Source organism: Passer montanus, unplaced genomic scaffold, assembly GCF_014805655.1.
Source record: "Passer montanus isolate IOZ18808 unplaced genomic scaffold, ASM1480565v1 scaffold23, whole genome shotgun sequence".
NCBI lineage: Eukaryota > Metazoa > Chordata > Aves > Passeriformes > Passeridae > Passer > Passer montanus.
Genome location: NW_024366926.1, coordinates 12,130,816 through 12,153,672, shown reverse-complemented (window position 1 = coordinate 12,153,672; position 22,857 = coordinate 12,130,816). Strand labels below are relative to the sequence as shown.

General features: G+C 45.8%; 2 protein-coding genes across 3 annotated transcripts; one reads left to right on the top strand and one right to left on the bottom strand.

Moving 5' to 3' along the window:
• Window positions 1-15: 15 nt before the first annotated feature.
• CDKL2 (cyclin dependent kinase like 2) lies at window positions 16-8,326 on the bottom strand. Its single transcript, XM_039710477.1, has 13 exons — window positions 7,945-8,326; window positions 6,070-6,264; window positions 5,614-5,792; window positions 5,393-5,505; window positions 5,091-5,230; window positions 4,714-4,802; window positions 4,109-4,226; window positions 3,212-3,483; window positions 2,948-3,038; window positions 2,071-2,182; window positions 1,854-1,960; window positions 1,467-1,559; window positions 16-1,019 (listed from the first exon to the last, which is right to left on the bottom strand). Exons 1-12 carry the CDS (start codon window positions 8,110-8,112, stop codon window positions 1,500-1,502), a joined length of 1,644 nt encoding a protein of 547 aa, XP_039566411.1. The 5' UTR covers window positions 8,113-8,326; the 3' UTR covers window positions 16-1,019; window positions 1,467-1,499.
• Window positions 8,327-9,618: 1,292 nt separating this feature from the next.
• AP1AR (adaptor related protein complex 1 associated regulatory protein) lies at window positions 9,619-22,519 on the top strand. 2 transcript variants are annotated; one of them, XM_039710479.1, is made up of 11 exons: window positions 9,619-10,069; window positions 12,978-13,026; window positions 13,646-13,672; window positions 14,097-14,122; window positions 14,524-14,620; window positions 15,327-15,425; window positions 17,249-17,310; window positions 18,219-18,292; window positions 19,063-19,191; window positions 20,062-20,351; window positions 20,437-22,519. In XM_039710479.1, the coding sequence occupies exons 1-10, from the start codon at window positions 9,993-9,995 to the stop codon at window positions 20,325-20,327; spliced, it is 906 nt and encodes a 301-aa protein (XP_039566413.1). In that variant the 5' UTR covers window positions 9,619-9,992; the 3' UTR covers window positions 20,328-20,351; window positions 20,437-22,519. The 2 variants fall into 2 exon arrangements, with proteins under 2 accessions (XP_039566413.1, XP_039566414.1); XM_039710480.1 differs by lacking the exon at window positions 15,327-15,425.
• The last annotated feature ends 338 nt before the right edge of the window (window positions 22,520-22,857 follow it).

The following is a 22,857-nucleotide window of genomic DNA, read 5'->3' as shown; positions in this document are numbered from 1 at the left end:
CTGTGGGAACAGTCAAGCCTGGAATTGGAAGATCTTTTTATTTACAAATGAAATGTACACGTCAAGAGACAGCATAGAGACAAATCCCTAAATACAATGAGTTCAGACCACATTCTGTCATGATCCATTGATGGGAAAGGCTGTATTTTGTGCAAAAATAAGTTCCAAAGTTAACAACACCACGTGAGTTGTGACAGGTGATGGAGAAATGTGAGCAAGACAGGGACAGCCCAAAACTGACCACAGCAAACTAAGGGCAAGTAAGCAAAAATTGTTTCCAAACAGTCAGGTTTTACTGTCCCATTCTCCTAAGGAACCTAAAGGAACAATGACTTCAGTTACTGAGACATTCCATGTACCACCTGCATCACAGCTCAGTATTCCACAGGGGTATATTCCTTCCTTCACCATCAACAACAGCCAGACAACACACCCGGGGCAAACACCCCAAAGACAACTGCCCAAACGTGGGGTCAAAAATGTGAAGGGAAAAGGAACCTAAACCAAAGTGACAAGTGCATTAGTGAGGGTTTCAAAGGAACAGCTGCAGATTTGCACATTTAGATATTGTATTTCTTGCACAGACATCCTCTTCACTGTCAAGGCAAAGGTGCTTTTCAATCCAGATCAGGCAGCCCACTGAAATACGAGAATTTTGACGGCTGCTTTCATCACGATTCAGTGAAAAAACCCCTCAGGCGGGCAGCAGCTGGACAAAAGAAAGCCCAGCTTCCTTCAGAGTCCTCCAAAGCAGCTCCTGCCCCTGTCACACACCAATGACCACTACTCCTCTCAGACAAGACCTGGCCCTAAGCCAGAAAGTCAACGTTCCAGGGGCTTTTTGCATGCAAGAAATCCAGCAGCAATGGCAGTGCAAGCTCCATCCTTGGCCTGGACCCGAGCCACTTCTGTGGCAGTCTGCTGCACCAACAGGAGTAAGGGATCCTCCTCTCCCCTGCAGACACCTGGCAGCTTTAGCCCCTGGAAACTTAGATGGATTGTTCCCTCAGTTCAGTCACCTGCATCAAGAGGAGAAAAGGAGAATGACTCTGGACAGACTGACAAAACACAGAGGTGCTCCCTGGTGAAAGGCCTCCTTTATTTTGCTTTGTTACACATCCTTACCTTGCTGAAGCTGTGCACTTAACACCCGTGTGCTTCACAGATCAGAAAACTCGAGTTGTTTTTTCCCCTCCCCACATGCAGGCAGCCACCTTCCCCTTCTTTTGTTCTACCAGCTTGCTCAACCTCCCAATTTCATGAGCTGCTTCATTTCCAACCCCAGTGCCCAGCACTTCAGCTCAGGAAAATGATTTACCAGGCACAGCGAGCTGTGTACTGCCCTCAGTAAGAAATCTGTCACAGCTGCACGTCCTGACTAAACCATCCATTTGGAAGCCACCAGAAGGCTACACAGCAAAAACCTGAAGCCCCCAGCAGGCTACACAGCAGAAATGAAAGCCCACCTTTTACAGGCAGGTGTGACCATCTCCCCAGGGCTACTGCTCGACCCTGGGGAAGTTGGCTTCTGATGCATCTGGCATCAAGGTCCCTGACAGCTGTAAATTGGGAAAGAAAGAGACAGGATCAATTTCCAAGTGTAGCATCAACAGAGCAGACAATCAGAAGCAGCCTTCTAAAGACACATCATGCAATGCCAACACCTAATTCAAAACAAATCTGTTCTTTGGTCAAATCAGGCTTCAAAAATGCTCCCCCAGTGTAAGACTTACGACCCCGAGGCAAATTCTGCTCCTTCAGGAGTCAAACTGGAATTCTGTGAGCCATGCTGTTGAGAAAGTCACAAACCAAACAAATACAGAGCAGCACAAACCACTTTATTGCCTTGCTACCTGCTGTGAAGGCAGACTTGAGTTATGAAGGTCGATACCAGCGAGGGAGGGGACTTGGGACTCTGCAAACGTTCTATTTTCCTTCTTCAGAAATTTGAGATGCCGAGCTGCAAAACACAACCAAGGCAAGCCATGTTTAGGGAGTGAGAGCTGACACACTGCTTCCTGACACTTGTTTGGAACCCAGGTTGTATTTAGAGGACCTCAAAGTTCCTACCTTCCGCTCCCCTCAGCTCGGGGAGATGATTTAGTTCTGGCAAACGCACATCTGTCTTGTGGAATTCCCATTTTTTCTTACTTGCCTGAAGGATGGGTTTTTCATTAGTAACCTGTAGTCAAGAGCATAAGGAAGAGCTCATGAAAATACAGAAAAAAAATAAAGCTATTTTCAAGCTTAAAAAAACCCAGTAAAACAGCAATGATCTGATGTAGTTGGAATCTGTCCAAAAGTGAGACAAAAGCCTCTGATGTGTGTGAAGGAATTCAACCTGCTCAAGTGCTATTTATACACAAGCAATGGAAAAGCACCAGCAAAATAAAAACAATCATCTAAGTGAGGCTGCTTTCACACAGATAAAATACAGCACTTGGAGAATGGCTGGGACTAGTTATCTGGAAAAAGGCAAATGTTCCTGGCTGGCACAGTAGTCATCATGCCTAGGCAGTGAGACCAGAGGAAAACTTTCCATTTCACTTGTTTCCCTTATCAATTTTTAATGCAGTTATGACATGACTAAGTAAAGCCCTGGCCACATTAAATGCAAACCCTCAGTTCTGCTTCAGTAGCACAGCACACATGGTCTATTGCTCCTGGCCAGGCAGGAGGCCATGGATAAATTCCAAATCTCACAGATATCCTGTGCTGGACTGCTCCCCTCATTTAAAATTGCTTTCTGACATAAAATGTATTGTATCTAAGAACTGTTAGCAAGGGATAATGAACGAAAAGTCTGCAGGGAAAAAGGGGTAACAAACCAAGTATTTCCAGTGGGGAGTCATGGTGAAAGATGGACCAGATGGAGTTCTTGAGAACACAACACACAACTGAATTCATTTTTGCTTGGCCAAGGGGGACAGACAGACAGACCACTCACCGGTGTCAAGCTGACATTGCATCGCCCCACTGGAGAAGGCTTCCGTGCCTTTAGCAAGGGGTTCAAGTATTTTTTACTCTTTTCATCAAGTCTGTAATCAGAAATGTCCCACAGTTGGTATTAGCTGGGCTGACACAGCCAATTCAAAGCAACAAATGCAAGGTGTGCCAAACCCCACGTCTTGTGCTCCCACATTGTCACCCTGCCCCTCCCAGGACATCCCAGGAATGATGGATACCAGCTCCCCCAGCTCTATTCCCTTACCTGTAATTCAGGCTCCCAGGCCCAGACCCCATCCCAAACGTAGGAGAGAAGTTCTGGGTGATGGGAGGGATAAATGTGCCCAAGCTCTTGGCGTAGTCCAGGCTGCTGCTGGAATCTTTCAGGTTGGTCTGAGGGCTGAATTTAAATGGGTAGATTGTGTTGTCATAAAGGAAGCTCAGCTTGGAGGATCGATCTGCTTTCTCTGCATCAGCTTTAGAAGGCTTGCTCTTTATCTGCTTTCCATCTTTGCTCCTTGGGCCCATGCTGAAATCCTGTTTGGGAACATAAACATCATCTTTCTTTACAGTCACTGTTAAAAGAGCAGTTTACATCAGTGCATGCAGGAAAAAAAAAATGTCAGAAGCCTACACGTGCATGATTCTGCAAGAATCTAATGGAGAAGGAATTGGTTTTGTCAGAAAATCTCTGCTTTCCATCAAACAGGAGAAAATTTGTCAGGGTTCCAGCACTCTCTGTAAATAAGTCACTTGAGACTGGAATCAGAAATGATGGAGGAAAACCAGCTGCATCCTGTGTCTCTTCCGAAGAAATGAAATAAAAACTCATCTCAATGTCACCTCAAAGTCACTCTGAAACATCCTTGCTATCCAGTTGAAAGGAAAATTTTAAATTTTGATGACAGGGCTTTAAAACAGGTTAAGCGCAGCATAAAGCATGACTTATCCTTCCCAAGTGATTCCCCCTCCAGCTCTGTATTGCCAGGAACTGCACCACTGTGTGTGGTTCACCTGCAAGGGACTGGCCCAAGAGCCCCCTGCACACTCCCCAGCTATTTCCTAGGAATTTAAACTGCTGCACCTATTTTAAAAACAATGATTTTAAAACATGAGAAAAAACCCCAAACAATACAGGTTTGGAAAACACAGATGGACCAACCTGGACGCTGATGGTTTTTCTTTCTTCTAAAACGTCCCTTTTACTGATTTTAGATTTTTTTTGGAACTGATGGTCTCTGGCATCTTTCTGGATCATTTGTTTAAGCTCCTGAGTAAATCTACATTCCGTATAAGGAGGAAAGAAAAAAGATAAATAATAAAAGGGCTTCTGTTTATCTTAATATCATCATCAGTTGTTAAGCCCAGGCTTCTATAGCCCTTTAAAGCAGTCAAACAAACTGTGCCATTAAAGTAATGAGAAGACAAATGTAATGTATACATTAAATAAAATCTTCTGCACACATTTTTCACAATACAGCAATAAAGGTGTTTGCATCCCAGTTTGGTGCAGATACAGTGAGTGAATACAGTGTAAGACTGTATTGCCCAGTGTGGTGTGGCACTGATGAATCAATGTCACAACAAGGTAAATGTGCCACTGCAACGTGTTCCCTTCCAACTCTATTTTCAGGAAGGTCAAGCCTGAACAAACTAAGGCATTCAGCAGCTGTCAGCTCTGCAAACCCAGCAGTGTGCAGTCTCCAAGCACAACTGCTTCACTTCTTTCCAACCTGAGCCTGCAGTGAGCAGGAAAGGAGCTCTTACCTTTCAGCAAAGCCGTCCCTGTTGAAGAATTCTCCCTGCAGGAGTTCGGCGCAGGACGGTCTCTTGTCTGGGTCAATCTGCAAGCACTCCTGTCAAACCAACGCCAACAAGAGGAGGAAAACACAGCAGGAATTAAACAAAGGCTTTGGCATGTCTGAGGGAAAGATCCCTGCAGTGACCCCTTTGGCCCTGCAGGGCTGAGTGCCCCCATCACTGCGGACTGGAGCTCTGGGATCCTACAGCCCTCACCAAGCTGCCAACCCAAGCAGCTGCATGGGGAGCTGGGAGAAGGGCACTTCAACATCCCTGTGCTCAGCTGTGTGAGGTGAAGGACAGGGAAACAGAGCAACACTCACGGGAAACACTCCGTTAATTACCTTGGCTAAATCCAGCGCGTCACGAGGGAGCTTGGGATAGCGTTTCTCCAGGGATTCCAGCTCCTTCACCTCGGGCAACTTCATGCCAGCAAAGAGGGGGTTTTTATAGAATAACTCCTGTTGTCTTGGAATCAAGTTACCTGGAGTCAGGCAAACAAAGCAGCCGCATGGAAAATACAGGACAGTGAAACTGAGAGGCTGAAATGCGGGGTCAGCACTGCAGTAAGGGCTTTTTATCTTCCCACCCACCAAAACAAACCTGAGCCCCTCCCTCCTGAGCAAGCCCGAGGGGCTCTTCTTACCCAGGCACTTGGTGATATGGTAGAGCTGGTCAATGTCTGAGTCTCCAGGGAAAAGGGCCTCTCCTGTAAGCATTTCTGTGATCAGGGCACCAACAGCCCACACGTCCACAGGCCTGGGGAGAAAAACCACCAGCTCAGCACAGCTCCGTGGATCCAAAGGCTGAGCCATGGATGCCTGCATGCCCCCCACAGCCCCTCCCCGGCTGGCAGGCCAGGCTCACCTGCCGTACTTGCTGTCCCCCACCAGCAGCTCCGGGGCCCTGTACCAGCGGGTCGCCACGTAGTCCGTGTAAACTTCCCCAGAAGTCGCCAAGGGCCGGGCAAACCCGAAGTCGCAGAGTTTCACAACTCCTGACTGGGAAACCAGGATGTTCTCTGGCTTAATATCCCGATGGATTATCTGCACGGGGAAAAGGAAGTCAGGCAAACTCCCTGGCTGGACACAGCAAACTGACTGGCTCAGTAAAAAGTGCAGCTTTCTCATATTCGAGTAGAAAATTACAGGCAAACACAGAACCTCTAATTTCAGACACATTTATTTTATGCATGTCTTCTCCTTTTCAGACAAAGCTCTATTTCTCTAAGTTCAAATATACATAAGTACAAAAATGCACACTTCTATTCTAATATATATCTATTGATTGTAGCTGCAGAGGTGATTTCTTGCACATACTTACATTATGGCTGTGACAAAAGGCAATTGCTCTCAGAATCTGAAATAAGTATTTCCGAACCCTGTCGCAGTCCAGTCCATTGGGAGAGTCCTCGAGGTCATTGAGCACCGTGTGATCCACAAACTCAAACACCAGGTACCACCGCTTCTTCCTCTTACACACATCCAACAGGTTCACCAGATTCTCGTGCCTCAGTTGCTGTCAAAAACCAGAATGTTTAGTGAGGGAAAACACTCACTAAAAGCTATAAAGGGAAATCTAAAAAAAAAAATATTTTGCAGTTAAATTTTTTTAACTGCAGCCCAGCTGGGATGGTACCAAAAAATGCAACTCGAATAAAATGAGGAAGAAAAAGCAGCTGTGTTTTCCATTTACTTTGTCGTGTGTATTTTTGTTTATTTTGTGTCCCCAGCAGCCAAGAATCCACCTCCCATTTGTTACACATTTATCACACACCAACACAAAAGGCCGTGCTACAGAGCACAGTTATTTATTAGCTGGAGCCTGGCAGGGAAACATCCCTGGAGGCAGCCCCAGAGCCCAGGGGTGGGACCCAGGAAGATGCAAAAGGACTGCAGAGCACAGGGAATTGTAGGGGAAACTCTGCCAGGGCAGAGGCAGTGCCAGCCAACCTGCACCTGTGCCTGCCCAGACTTCTTAGCAGGGCTGACAAGAGAGGAATTTTTAAAGGGTAATCAATAAGAGGAAAAGCTCTTTTCCCAGGAATTATTTATTCCCCGTACAGGAGTCCTGAAGAGGTTTTTTGCTGCTTTCAGACACAATTAAATTTCTGCCCAAACTCAAGAGGGAAAAAAAAAAATTAAAAAATTAAACCCAAAGATTGACAGGGAGCAAGGGAAGGAATGACAAAGAGACTAAACCTCCGGGCATTTATTTTCCCTGCGAGAGGCCACCCTTCCTGAGCTGTAAATGCAAACGTTCCCCTTTGCAAAGATTCCATTCGCCCAGGAAAACCAGTTAATTCCCAGCACACCTGGGGGCTGCTCAGTAACTCGGAGCAGGGACACAGATCCACTTTAAAAGGGTTTGAAGGGATAATGCCTGGATAATGGCAAACACCACTTTTCCCCCCTTCAGTGCACAGGAACTGTAAGCTGCCAGATTTAGACTGAGACACTTGTGGCAGACAAGAGAACAGGACTCAGGTTTGCCACTATCCCCACCTCCGGAACACCCCACATCACAGGAGCAGATTGGAAATAAAGTTTTCCTTCTTCTTTTTTTTTTTCACCAAACACATCATCTGGGTCCCAGTGTTCCAAACTCCCACATGTGCCAATGCACATGGGACAAGCATTCCTGTGGGACACGGGCAGCTCCTCTGGGCAACCCATGCCAGCGCCTCAGCACCCTGACAAGGAATGATTTTTTCCTGATATCCACTCAAAAGCTGCTCTCTGAAGTTTGAATCCATTCCCCCTTGTCCTTCCCCCCAAATACTGACACCAGGCAAATCCCACACTCCAACACCAAGGGACACAGCGCCACAAGCCACACACGGAATCCCGCAGGAGAACTGCTCCAGCCTCTTGCCTGCCAGGAAGGTGCCGTGGATAGAAAAAAAAAATAAAAATAAAGGAAAACTTTCCTAGAAGCGTTTTCCCGTCTCAGGTGACACCCCCAGCCTTTGAAAGGCCAGCGTTTCTTCTATTTCCAGCAGCAAAGCCAGGCATTTGGGACAGGGGACGGCCACCACCAGGCGGCAAAAGAGCTGGGAATGCCACAACATCCCAGCTTTTCCCAACCCGGGATTCGCCAGGCGCACCCAGCCCCGCGCCGGGCCGAGGCGCAGGCGGCTCTGCCCGGCTCCGGCACGGCAGTTCCACGGATCCAGCACGGGGCCCAGGCGCGGCTCACCTTGAGCAGCTTGATCTCCCTCAGGGCGATCTTCCTCACCGCCGCGTCGTCGTCGCTCTCCAGGAACTTCTTGACGGCCACGACCTGCCCGCTCTCCCGGTTCCTGCACTTGGTCACCATGCCGTAGCTGCCCTCGCCCACCAGCCCCAGCACCTGGTACTTGTCCATGGCGGCGGCGGAGGGCCGGGATGGGCCGGGACGGGGCCGGGACGCGGGCGGGATGCGGGAGCAGCGCCGGCACGGAGGCACCGCGGCCGCCGCCGCCGTTACCGCGGCAACGGCCCGCCGCAAAGCGCGGCCGCGCCCCGCCTGTCGCGAAAGGCGCCCGTCTTACTAGGCCTCATGGAATGTTTTAAGGGTAAAATGTTATATAAGTGGTGCTTTCTGAAGCGCTGGGGCACGTAAAGCGGGCTCAGCAGTCTCATCCCTTGTGCGGTGGGCTGGGTGTTAAAAACCCGGCCTGAATCCAATGACTGTTGCGTGTGTGGATGGGAGGCTGGGGGCGTTGCTAAGGCTGAGCCGTGAAAAAAGCGGAATAATTTGGTTTTAGGTGCCTGTGCCGGTGGCCTTGCTGAGCAGTTCACCTTTCAAACTTGTCTGCACGTGTTGTTTGCCACGTAACACCGTGCATGAGCCTGCTGCCTTTGAGGGGAAGGAAAGCTGAAGCATCCTTGTGGGTTTAGTTGTATTTTCAGCCAATGCATTCTCAATCCAGCATCCCCTTGTTCCTTCCATGCACTGGTGGATGGAGCAACCCATGTTCTGGCCTTCTGCTAACACTGACTTCTCATGTTCTGGGCAGGACACGTGTAGGAAAACAGCTCCAGGAACCAACTGCAGGAACAAGGGCATTCCGTGCGGATATTCCCAATATTCCCGCCTCACTTTGGGGCTGAGGGCAGCGTGGAAAAAAAGGCGTTCAATTTCTCTGAAGGAATTAATGAACGCCTGTCAGGCTGGAATACTGCAACAGTGGGAAAGGAGCAGTATTCTCCTTGCCAAAATGTCCATTTCCCGGAACCTGCACTGTGTTCCTCCCGAAGGAATCACCTTCTGTAAGGGATTCCTGGTTGCTTTTATGCCTCCCTCATCCCCTCTCCCGACATTCCGGGCTGACCTCACATTTCCAGGGAAAGGAGAACATCGCGGTGTGCTTGCCAGTGATTTATTATATTCCTCCTACCTTTTCCACGGTCGTGGCAAGCAGCTCCTCTGGGTCCTGGCATCTGTCCTGCGCTGCTGATGGAGCGCTGACTTGGGATCCAATTAACCCTTCCACTGCTGAGGTGCTTTCGGACCCGTTAAGAGAAAGGAGCAAAACACCTGTTTGTACCATTGGCTTACCGTGGCCAAGGGGGAATGGCTCACACCGAAAGAGAGCAGATTGCACATTAAATGGGAAATCAGGAAAAAACTCCTCCTTGTGGGGGCGGAGAGCCCCTGGCACAGAGAAGCTGAGGCTGCCCCATCCCTGGAAGTGCCCAAGGCCAGGCTGGACGGGGCTTGGAGCAGCCTGGGATAATGGAAGGTCCATTCCAACACAAAGCACTCTGTGATTCCGTGGCTCCGTGCTCCCACCTGTCAGCGTGGTGCTGTGGCTTGGGAAGCCGGAGAGACCAAAAACGAGCGAGGACCTCCCTAAACCACCCCGTGCCCGTGCTCCTCACCGGCACCGACCCTCGCTAACTGGGGGGACACCCTTTTCCTGCCCCCCACAATGCCAGGCACCTCGAACGGGATTCCTCTCCCACAAAAGGCGATTTCCCACCCAGCCCACGCCACCCTGCCAGATTTTCCTGCCGCCAGAACACGGCTGCCGTGCTGGGCCCGGACCACCGGGGAAGCCCAGTTCCCGGCCCGGGGCCGCTCCCGGGTCCCGGGGCGGGGTTCCCGGCCCGGGGCGGGGTTCCGATGATGCCGGTGTCAGGGGCGGTGCCGGCGAGCGCAGCCATGAGGCTGTGCCGGCCCTTTGTTGCCGGGGGTCCGCGGCCGCCCCTGCGGCCCTGAGCCCGCCGGGAGGCAGCGGGAGCCCTTCCCAGCAAGATGCCATGGGGAACTGCTGGGCGCAGGGGTGCTGCGGGCTGCTCCTCCGGAGGGATGCCGGCCGCATCCAGCGCGGCGGAGGGTGAGCAGCATCCAGCGCCGCTGCCCCTTTCCCCTCCCCGGGGCGGGGAGGTGCCGGCTCCGCCTTCCCCGTGGGGCAGGAGGGGTGGCAGGGTGGGCAGGGATGCGGGGTCCGGGCGAGCCCGGGGGCTCTGGGGAGCCCCGGCACGCCGGGAGCCCGGCGGGCTCGGCGCGGTTCGGGTGGCTGCGCTCGGGGCTCATGCACTTCCAGGGTCAGCGGCTCCTCAGCCCCGGTGTTTTTCCGGCAGGAGGTGCCTGGAGGGGTTTTCCAGGTCGGCTGCCAAAAGGGCGTGCGGGCGGCCGTGCTTGTGCGAGAGGTGGAAAAACACCCGGTTTTCTGCAATGTGAGCTCGTCCTCGCCGTGAGTCAGAGGCTGAGCCGCTGCTGCTGGGATAAATCAGGAGCAGAGTGGTTCAGAGGAACTCACGTCTGTTGCAGAATGGCTCAGGCGAATCCTTATCTCTTGGAAACGTGCGACAACCTGTTTCACGGAAAAGCACTGTGCAAACAGGAAATGCTTGGGCTTTTCCCATATCCTGACCGGCCCCTGGATACCCACACATCACTTACTTTTGATGTGTTAGGGTAGAAATGGTTCTCAGCAGATATGCCGGGCATTTGACATGATGCAAGCTCGTGGCCTCTTGCTTCACGCCAGCTCTGGCAGGCGAGTCTCACCTTCCAGACAAGCTGCTTCTCAGAGGCAGGGGTGAAAAGGCAGGGCGGTGCATGCAGAGGATACCTGCTTGTGTTTGCAGTGCCCCGCCAGAACGCCAGAGGGGTGAGAGCACCCCTGACAGCTGGCACCGAAGTAGCAGTTTGCTGTGCCTTGGGAACAGCAGGCAGTACTCGAAAGCTTCTTCCTGCACGACTCGAGAGCTTCTTCTTCCTGTGTGTTTTGCCGAGTCTCCTTCCACAGGCCAACACCCCTTTTTTCAGCAGGCAAATCAGGTGACAATTTGAGTGACAAAAAGCTTACTGCCAATCCCTGCATATGTTAGTCCAATACCAGGCTGTCCTGACCAGTGAAACAAATCTCCCTGCCTGCTGCTGTGTTGAATAATTGTTCAGGTGTTGCACAACCTGCACTGAGTGTCTGAAATGTATACAAGGTGCAGAGGGCTGCTGGCCTCTGTGGTTCACATCAGATTTGTTTTCTGGGTGTGGTGGTGGTGGTTTACAGAGCAGTGTCAGAGTGTTGAGCTTCTTCTCCTTCCACTGAGCAGGGAATTCTATTAAAACCAAAACTGTAAAATGTGGCATATTAAAAAGTGTGCAAGTTAGATTGATACCACATTGTCCACATTTGGCTGTTTCTGGAGCACCATAATGTAAAAATGTGCCTTATCAACTTAATGATTACTTTAATCGCTCAGATCCTCCCCCCACTCCACCTTCCTTATTTTTAGATGCTCCAAGATTTGCCTGTAAGAGATAACCTCCTAATTAAACAACTAAGTATGGAGTTTTCAGTAAGTGTTTCAATATCCTGGAAGATTGTAAGTTGCCTTTGCTTGGAGTTGTGCTGCTTTATATATATATATATGGATGGAGTATGTATATGTATGAAAAGTTAGTCTCTTTAATAGCTTCAGATCTTGGAAAATTCATTTGACTCTCTATAGGACTTTTCAGCTGAATTGTTTATTCCAGGAGCTATCCAACCAAACGGGTTCTCAAGTCTTAGAAAACAATGGAAAAGCAGGGCTTAAAGGAGAATTATAAAAGGTGTAAACATGTTCATAGGTTGCTGATACTTCACTTGAAGCTTTGTGTAGAGGTGAAGCCGGTGGGTCTTCTGTTTGTGTCCCTAATGACCTCAAGCTTCCATAGTTGCTTTGAAAGTGGCCTCTGCCCTCTGGTTTCCCCGCAGTGAATCCTCTGGAAGAGGTTCTGTGGTGGCAGGAAAGGTTGTGCGACAAGGAACCAGTGGGTAGAGCAACAAGTTGCCAGGGGAGACGCTCCCTAAAGTGGCTTCCAAAGAAAAATGAGATGGAGATGAAATCTGCTACGGTTAAAATAATTCAGGCTTTGGCTGGTGTGTTGCTTTTATTAGTGTCACAGTGTTGGTGTTGGTTGCAAGTGCTGAAGGATCTTTTCGTGCAAGTGGAGAAATCCCTGAGGCCCTGGCTTTTGTTCCTTGTACCAGTCAGCACTTGCAACTGGAAACCCTGGTTTGGGAAACAGTTCGATGAAATGGATGTTGCACTGAAGGGTGTTTATGTTAGAATGTTCCTCTGGACATGGGCCAAACCCCCTTGGCTAGGTAAAAATGTATCCAGGTAACTTAACACTATGTGGGGTCTTGTAGAGGACAGGGCTAACTGTCCTCTGTAAAAGTATTAAAATGAAATAGGAAGAATTCTGAATAAAGAATCAGGGGAAGAAACCAGTTCCCTGTATAAAATTAGAGTGTGAATTTAATTTTTTTTTTAAGTTTAAAAGTATTGCCTTGACCTCTTATTTGATGTTTTTCCCTGGATGTGCCAAGTTGTCAAAATAAAAGGTATTGTTTAGCACTGATGAGGTACAAGATGCCAGGAAAGAGTTAAGTGCCATGGTGAGCAGCAGCATTTTCAGAAACTGCCTGGAACAGTGCTTTTTCCAGGAAAAATGTATTAAAGGGATTGCAGAACTTGTTAATGGTCTGTAAATGTCAAGTCCAGCATCCTGACAAGTGATTTCATCTCACAAGGGTTGTGGTTTTTTCCCCAGTTCTGCAGAAGGCGTTTACATGCTTTTGCCTCTCCCTGCTGTAGTTAATAAGTCAATGTGCTAAATACATGAAGATTTTGTTGTTATTTTAAATTTAACATATTTTAAAACCTACTTTAAATTCTTGTGCTCATTTACCTTCTGCTGTGTATGGAAGAGTCTTCTGCAGTCTAACTGTAAACTTATTTTTCCAGATCCAAGTATTTTAGAACGTGTTCAACAGGAGAACACTTTACTATAGAGGTGAGCACTTACATTTTTAGTGATTTAATGAAAAGTGGGAAAAGCTGAGTCCTGGCAATACCTTTAACACTTTCTGCAGTTTATGAACACTGAAATATTCTGGGATTTTCCAGCCCAAATTGATGCTGGGGTTACCTTATAGTTTGTTGCATTTGTAGTCTACAGAGGTCCTTTCCCAGATGTAAGTCCTTTTTGCCAAGGGTCGTGCAAGGAATAACCTGGTTTACTTTCCCTCCTGTACCCTGGAAGTCCTGGGCCAGCCAGATTGCCCCCATTACTGAGGAAAGCATTAATTATTGTAGTTAATGCTTGGGCTGTTGAGAAAGTTGTACAGAGGGAGCAATCTGTTGTGCTGCAGGACTTCCTGTTGTGAGACAGTGAGTTTGTGCAGCTTAAAGTGCTTCTCTTTTAATTAGGACTCTTCTCCTTTTAGGAAGAAAAACATTGGTAAGAAGGTCCAACTCTAAAATTCCTCTGAAAGGAGGGTTACAGTCCCACTGTTAGAACTGGAGTAGTGTTTTTACAAGACTCATAAAATATGCAATCATATTTGCTGTGTGGGTCTTTAGTGACTCCTTATATTGAGTTGTAAAAATGATTTCTTTCTTTTCCTCTGCAGTTTGAGAACCTGGTGGAAAGTGATGAGGTGAGTACCTGGGGCATCCTTGTGAAACCTGCTCGTCCAGTCCTTAAAAATGGTTCCAACATCTGCATCTTCCTCCTGCTTTAAGCTGAGTTGTAGACTTAAATCACAGGGTTGTTGTTTTTTTTTACTTTCTGTTTTCCTTACACTAGGAATTGAAGGCTTTGGATAAAGATCTAAGAGATTGGTTTTGGGGAGTATGGGAAATAACCCATAAAGGAAGGGGGCACTATGGACTTTGTGTATAAAGAAAAGAAAAGAAGAGGTGTGGGGGGAAAGGAGAATTTACTCCTGGTATAACTCTTGCATACGACTCAGCAAGTGCCCTCAGTCTGAGAACAGAAATGGACCTGGGTTGCTCTGCTAAGGGAGGTTCTGGAAGTGCTTTGTCGTTACAAAAATCAGACTTTTTTATTTATTTTAACAGGGGGAGAGCCCAGGAAGCAGTCACAGGTAAGACTTTGAGACTGAGGACCTCTCCTTCTCTCTGCTGTCCCACTGGGAACACTAAACAAGACAGAGTAGGGGAAAAACAAGGGACAAAAACAAGTAAGGAAAAAAAAAAGTGAGATTTGGACTGCGGTGATGGTAATGGTTTTGTTCCAGTAGTTCTGTTAGCAGAGGTGGTTCTGAAAATACGCTTTCTGTAAAGATATAAATAATATATATTATGAGAGCAAGGAGAAACAGCACTGTCCTGAACAAGCTGGACCTTTCAGGAGGAGCAGGCCACAAGCAGAGCCTGTTGGATGTGCATTAAAGGACTGGTCAGGAAAGACCACACAGATATGTCAGAGTGCAAATGAGGGTTGTCGTGCATGAATAATAGATGGAGCTTTTTTGTGTTTCCCCAGGCCTTTGACTGAGGAAGAAATTGCAGACCTGAAAGAGAGACACTACGACTCCATTGCTGAGAAGCAGAGGGTTGTTGATCTGAAGCTCCAGTCAGAGGTAAGTGCTCACAGTGAGAGAGTACCAATGGTTTTTCTTCCAAAAGTGCTAGGATCAGCCATGGACACCAGGAGATTCCACTCTCACTGAGCAATTGGGTTTTGTTCAGCAGTTGGTGTTTTTAGTCTACAAGGTGCACAAATTGCTTCTTTTTAATAGCCTCTCAGCTGAAAAAATGGAATGAATAGGTTGGGTTTCTGACCAGGATCTCTTAAATTGGACCCTTTTTTCATTACAAGACCAAATGGGAAATATTCTTGATTCAACTTTTCTTGTGCTGCATTTTCTCCACAATTTTCTTAAGGAAAAACCCCCACATAATTTCTGTTTTAGTGCTGCAGCAGTTAATGGAATATGATGTGGAGTACAATGTAGAACTTGAATGAACTTTGATCTAAAGTGCCAATGAACTATGGAACTGAAAATCTTTAAATCTTTCGCTGTGCAGTCCATAATAAAGTAGAAAAAAGCATTGCAGCAGTTCACTAATAATCAATGTTTACTCAGTAGTAACCTAAATTTCTTGGGCTGTTTGCTTGCGGGGAGGGAAGCTGTTAAACCCAGTTAATGCTGTAGCTGTAGTCAATTTTGTTTTATTTTGATTTTCTAGCTGCTTTTCTTTTGTTTTCTCGCACTTATGGCTTGATTAATAGGAAGATAGATAGGTTCTGCTTTTGTTAACCATTACTGTTTTGTTCATACACAGTTAGCCTTACAAGAGGAGAAGTTAAGACTAGAAGAGGAGGCTTTATATGCTGCACAACGTCAAGCAGCCAGGGCAGCAAAGCAGAAAAAGCTCTTGGAGGTGAGGGGAAAAAGACCCCAATATTTATGAGAGCCTCTGTCCTGTTCCCATGTATGCAGACTTCCCTGATACCCTTTCCATCTCAAGGAAATGGCTTTGGCTTGCAAAGTAGAGAAAGAAGTACAAGATTTGGAAGTACAGCTGGTTGGAGCAGCTGAAAATCACCATAATTGTTTGAAACAGCTTCTGTCTCCGAGTAGAGATTTTGAATGAGTTATAATTTTAATCTATAATTAGCTTCACACTCTTCTTATATAATATGTAGAAGTTACTGATCTTAAATGTAAAAATGATCTGTGAAAAAAAAAAAACCCTGAAATTAAGCACACGTTTATTTTAGACACAATTTAGCCTTGTAAAATGTACTTTATAGGTTTGTGCACTGTATTGCTCCTTATCTTTGTGTTTCGTATTGACCCTGCTCTGGAGTTCTCATCTAATTTCTGTGTCACTAAGTATAGCTCTCCTTTCACATTTCTTTCTCTCCCCTTGCCATTTGGTGTGGGAGGGTTAATTCTTTCTGACCTTTTTGCCTGCTTTTTTTTTTCTTACCACTTTTGATCTGTAGAAAGCCGGCAAAAGTAGATTTTTTTTTTTAAATGGTGCTAACTGGTTTTTGTAGAAGTTCTGTGCAAGAAATGCTGTATTTCTTGTCTTTCAGTTTTTTTAATATGCACTTCTTTTAGTCAGGACCTAAGACAGAATGGATTGTAGAGATTTTAATTTCCTCTTGGTGTAAAATTAGTACCACTTATCTCCTGCTCAAACAGCCTCCTCAAAACCCATAAGGATTACACAGATTTTAAGGAAGCATTTTTGTCCAGATATGCATCGAGCACTTAGCCCTTCTAGATAAAGTGGAAGCTATTTTGGAATGCATCACTCATGTCCCTGCTGTTTGTGGGCACAAATGGGAAAATGGCTTTTTCCTTGGAAGTGTGGCCTCTCTTAAAGCTCATTTGGCTTGCTGATGTCGCCCTGCTAAATGGCAGGATCTGTAACAGCATGGAATGTTAATATGTGTGTGTCCTGGAACTGGCACTGCTGGGTATTGGGATGTGACCTGGCAAAATGGGGAGATAATCTAAATTGGGTTTTATGTGGGTATAGGAATCCTGAAAGAAAATGCTTGTGTGTGGCAGTAATTGATTTTGACAGATTTGTTGACTGTGTTGTGCCAAATTTCTGTCTGTTCCTCTCTGCGCTCTTGAATCTTTTCACCTCTAACCAGCACAAAGTGATATTTCTGCTTCCACTTTTTTTTTCTCTACACTCCCCATTTGCACATTTCAGCCTGCAATTATGATCATTTAAATATCCAAGATACAAAGTGTGCCAGAAAACAACCCCACCATCATCATCTTGGGATTGAAAAACACTAGATCCAGTGCAGTTACCTCCTCACATCCAAAGCAAAGAGCAGTTCTCAGATGAAGTTGACATTAGCAGAGTTATTAATACTTTTGACCCTGCAAGGCAGCAAAGCTGTTATTAATATAGATGAAGCACTTAGTGCTGATGGAGACAGCCGGAGGAGATGGCAGCGCTGCTTTGCACAGGGATGAAAGGATTTGTAGCAGATATTTATCTTTTAAATGGCAGGGTGGCTCTTCCTGGGCACGGAGCAAAAGAAACCCAACATCAGCCAAGCGTTAGTTGTGCACTGAAAACACTCTTAGAAGACAGGAGACAAGACAGGTGCAGTCCTGACTGAGGTTCCCAAAAACTGACGGGTTTTTTTGGGGGGTGCATAAAACAGGGTTAAGTGTTGAGAGCTCTGTTTTGAGTGTTCAGCTCTTCCAATAATTTGCTTCTCTTGATAGCAACGTAGGCAGCACAGGATAACGCAGAGAGCACATGCTGTTAACAATGGAGAGTTCCAGAGGTAAGAGACCAAGTTTTATTCCTGATAACTCACAGCCTTCACTGCCTGTACCCCTGTTCCTCATCTGGAAAGCTGGGGGTATTTTGGGTTCATGCTGGTTGTCCCTGGAGTTGCTAAATTGCTGCATGCAGTGCTGCTCCCAGCTGCTAGCAGATATTTACACAGACACAAAATCCAGTGGTGTATTTTAAAAAGGTGTTTATATGTAAAACTTTCAGCTAACATAAAATATTTTTATTATTTAGGACCCTGTTCTAAAAACCTAATAGAAACACGCTATTTAAATGGTTTATAGAGTCTGCCCATTCTTTCATTAATATTCTTAATTATATTTATTTATTAAATATTTTGTGTATTTCTTTGTTTTGAGTTTCTTCATTCACATCTCCTGTGTTCAGTGGTGGTGGTGGGAAAAACAAATTTAAAAAAAAGTGGAGAAATTTACAGTGGAATGGTGTTTGATTTTAGAAAAAGTTTATGCACAGAAGACAAGGGGACAGGAGGAATTTTGCTATGGAAGCACAGTTAGAAGAGGAGCTGTGAAAACTGAGTAGGAACTGGCCAGATTTTAAAAACAAAGGACTGCAGGAGCAGGGTTTGAATTCATCACTTTAAAAAATGAACTGAAAATTAAGGAGATTTTTTGTAAAGTGATGAAGAGAGGGGAAGTGTTGTTTTGAGTCAGTTAATTGATTTTTAACTGAAAATACTAATAAAAATCAAGCAGAAGCACAGGCTGGGAGAGGATGTGATGAATAGGAACAGAAAGGCATTTTGTAGGTGATTTTATAAATCATTTAGTTCAGTGTTTAAGTGCTTTGTAGCACAGGGTTGGGGGCACATGCGTTAACATATTTTTCATGGCACACTTGAAGGTTTCTAAAGCTGTAAATATTGTGTTCTTGCAGCTGTGTGGCAGAGGAAGACCTCGATCCTTTCCTAAGGAATACAAAATTCCAGTATGAAGCTTTCCGAAGCAGCAGTAAGTCTGCCTTTCCTTAAGCACATCTTCAAATGCTGAGGGGCCCTGAGGGGCACGGAGTGCTGCTTCTTTTTCTAGATAAACACTGATTATTTACAGTTTTGTGTTTACACACACAAATATAAAATGTGTATACTTGGATCTGTAATTTTAAAATCCGGTAATTTTTTTATCTGATGAATAAAAGATGGTGGTGAACATTTCTTGTAAAACCAGTTGAAGATGCAGATGTGTGTTCATAGCTTTTTTTAAATCATCCCTTGGCAAAGTAATTAGAATCATATTAATGCTTCATTTTTTTTTTCCTAATGAAGTGCAAGAGGTGAATTTGGCTGCCTGTACTAAAAAATTCCACCAATATTTTGGAGGAAAACAATGGGATAAGCTTTTATCTGTAAGTTTTGATGACAGTACTTGACAACCACTAAGGTGGAGGACTGGTGGCCGTGTGAGTAGTTTAGTTTTTTGGGGAGGAGAGGGTTGGTTTGGGTTTTGTTTTTATTTTTACAAGTCTTCATATAAGCTCAGCTTACAGCTTATTAGACTCCTTTCTAGCTTTAATTAGGCAATATCTCAGTGATATTGACTATTTATAAGCTACTGATTACTCTTTGAACTGATAAAGGTGCCTTTTCCAGCATTCCCGAGGTTTAAAGGCCCACAAGGCACGATGAGAGCTTAATTAAAAATTTCACTTTTGCATGTTTAACCTGAAATTCAAGTACATTTACAAATTAAAAATACATTATGGGTTTGTTTTTTTTTAATAGGGCTTTCATCTGATGCCACAGTGCTGACGCCCAACACAGAGAGCAGTTGTGACTTGATGACCAAAACCAAATCAGTGAGTGGGAACGATGACAGCACCTCCTTGGATTTAGAGTGGGAGGATGAAGAAGGTATTTATCCTGCACGTCAGCCTCATCCTGAACCCAAAAGTTAAAGATGTTGACAGTTCAAGCTGTGCTCATTGTAAATTTGTCTTTTTCAAAAGTGAAGGTGATTTAAAACTTGTTTCTGATGGAGTTTCTGACAAGTTTGTAATGGTTAAAACTGTAAATTATTTTTACCAAGAAAGTTCCTTATTTTTGATAAACGTGGAGATAGCCCTAATTAATGACTTCATTTATTAGGATACTCCAGTAGATAAATGAATTCATTTCCCTGCATTTTGTGGAACTGACTTGTAAACTCCTGACAAAAGCAGTGGAAAAGAAATGCTGCCCTCTCGTGAGCCAGGAGCAGAAGGAAGAGCTTGTTCTTCCTTTCAGAATGTGGAGGTTGGTCAGGAGTCTGACTTCCCAACATTTTGGGAAAAACCCTTATTACTTGCACTGTAACATTCACTGGGAACTTGGAGCTGCATTCCAAGGAGCATCCCAGCAATAATACAGCTGTATCATTGCTGCTGTTACAGGTGTTTTCTGCATACACTACTTCCTCCTTTGTTTACTAAACCTGCAGAAGATTTATCCAAAATGTTGAGACCTTGGCTATTGAAAGGCTCACCAAAAATAAGCAAGGGTTCGTTTTTTAGCCAATCTGATAGGTGAATAAGGTCTGCAATTACTGACAAAATTAGGAAAATCTTAGATGTCTTTGAGCAGTGTCCAGAACCTTGTGTTGAATTAAACAAACTGCAGACCTTTCCTAGATACTGAATGCAGTATCTGTCCAAACTCCACCTTCGTTTCTCTGGGCAGAAACACAAAATTCAGGTGAAAACTCACGAGGAGGTGTTTCTCACGTGTGCATGTGTTAAATGCCAGGCATGAACAGGATGATCCCGGTGAGGGAGCGCTCCAAGACGGAGGAGGACATCCTGCGGGCAGCGCTGAAATTCAACAGCAGGAAGCCAGGGAGCCACCCGGCCTCGGCCTCCGACGATTCCAACGGGCTGGAGTGGGAGAACGACTTCGTCAGCGCCGCCGTGGACGACAACGGCAACTCCGAGTACGCCGGCTTCGTCAACCCCGTGCTGGAACTGTCGGCCTCGGACGTCAGGCTGGCGGATTCCGAGCGCCAGGACAGATAGTGACCATCCCTGCCCTCAGCAAACGCTGGGAAGGGAAGGGGAGGGGAGGGGAGCCTTCTGTAAGCCGCTGCCCTCTTGGTGACGCGCGGACGGGCGCGCGACGGGAGCGTGGGGAGGGAAGGGGAGCCCGCCGGGCTCTTCTGTAACCCGCTGCCCTCTTGGTGACGCGCGGACGGGCGCGCGACGGGAGCGGCTCGCGCTGTCCGCGTGGATTCAGAACTAAGTGCAATTTTATCATCTACCTTCTCGACTTTTGTGAAAACTACTGTGTATATTTCTGGGTATCTGGATTTCATATAAAACTATCTGCACTAATTGGAGCTTCGTAGCTTGGACTTATCTATATTTTAACTTGCCTTTTTTTCTTCTGGATGATGTTTCTATTGATTTTGTTTTAAAATTCATCATTGGCCTAATATTTATCTCAGAAACAGTCCTGTATAATTTATTTAATACTTGAAGATAGAGAAATAATTTTAAAATATTTATATTTCTGTGCTTTTTGACTTGCTCTTCAGCTGTTTAGAGGATGCAAAAGTAAGAGCTGCAAAACAAATCTGACATGTGGCAAATTGCAGATTTTCCCCTGTCTAGCTTAAAGCCTTCCTAGTCTTCTGTTGTCCTTTTTCCATTTGTTTTATTTTTTTAAATTACTTCATGCTAAGCACCGTTAACCTCAATGAACACAGTAAAACTCTTCAGGTTAGGTAAGGTACAGCCTTGTATAATAATATGCCAGACTTAGTAAGTGTGTGCTAGATAGAAAAGCAAAAACAAAATACAAATTCTCTTTATGTGTCAATAAAATGGGAATTTTAACCAGTGGAGAACTGGGAGGACCAAAGTCTTGTTTTCCCAGCCCCCCTGAACAGACCAACCTCTGTTGCTACATGGTCTTTAAAATTCTTCTGCTGTGGAAAATTTATAATTCCACTGGACCAGAACGCTTATGGAAAAGCAACATCCAGTGAGCAAACCTGGAGAGGGATGATGGCTCTGCTGCTGGGGGGTGGGAAGAACAAGAACCTAAAGACTGAATTTCTAGATCTGCATTTTGAAAAGAAAGAAGATAATTTGATGTTTTAACAGTGTGTGAAAGTGCTCTGCCTTTCCTGTGCCTCTGAAGGGGATGGTTAATCCTGCTACTACGGGCTGAAATCCAAGGAGGTGCTCAGTGACCGCACCACTGCTGTCCTGGGCCGTGCGGTCTCCCCCGGTATTCCATGTCAATCTCACTTTTTAGCAAAAGAGAACCTGCAGAGCACTTGCAGATCTCAAGCTTTCCCCAAAGTTTCAAAGTAAAGCCATTCTACCCTGTCATTTTTTAGTGCAGCTGTCTCGTTTTTCCAGGGGGAAAAGGGTGACAGGGTTTAACTTTGTTTTGGAGTAAAAGGGAACACATTGTGCTAAGTAATGAACCTGCTCTGTCAATCGTGAGAACTGAATTTTTCAGTGAAAGCTGTGTGAAAAATGTGGTTTAGCTCATCTGAATCTGTTTGGAATATTTGGGTCATTGCAGTGTGGATAAGGAACAAAAATACTGCACACGGGCGTTACATGTGTACAAATAACCCGAGAGAACAGATAAATCCTCTTGGCAACATTCCGTATGTTCATTTCAGTTGTAGCTATGCCTCTGAAAATATTTTACTGCCACTGTTTCTATTTGCAATACTTGTAATGAGCTTTAAAGACCTGTACACATCAAATGTATATTTTGGGTTTGGCCTAAGCTACTGCTGTGTGACTTCTCCTGGATATTTCTTTGTATAGTATATTCCTATGGGAAGGAGGGAAGGCAACTTCCTCAACATGTAAATAACATGTTTTTTACCTGCTGAAACAATCACCTCTCCTGCACTGGTCACTGCTTCTCCTGGCCAGGGAACATGAGGTGACCTTGTCCTGACCATGCCTTGAGGAATTAGCTGACAGTCCTGCCCTTGGGAGGAGAAAGGAGGCTGACTCCAGCTTTTTCTGTGATGGGCGTGTTGTGTAGCCATGGTTGGTGACAACATTTGCAGTGCTCAGGGCACCACACTGGGTGACTTCTGGAGTGATGCTCCATCCCTGTGGGTGTTTGAGGAACGGAGGGATTCCACAAACAGCTCACGTGGAACAGTTCAAGGGTGCTGTAAAATGCCTATCTGTACAAATTTAATAAGAGTCATTAAAATTTTCAGCAAGTCTTACATTTGGCAGTGTGGTATCTGTTGCTGGGTTTGTGGCAGCCATGTCAGAGCCCTGCTGAATCCCAGTGTCCCTTCTGGGGACCTGTTGCAGAAGACCTGAGGAATTTGGAGCATGGAGCCCTTTTCCTGTTGGAAATGAGCAGCTGTATCCACACCTTTTAAAGGCAAAATAACCTTCCTTGTGTAAATTACCTTCTGCTGGTCAGATCGATGTAGTGACAGGAGACAATCAATTTTTTAATGTATATTTTACACGGTTGATTCTTCCCTCAGGTAAATACAGCTGAGCAAGTGATTGTTGTTTGGAAACCAGAGCCTGCTTCCAAGAGCGGAAAACA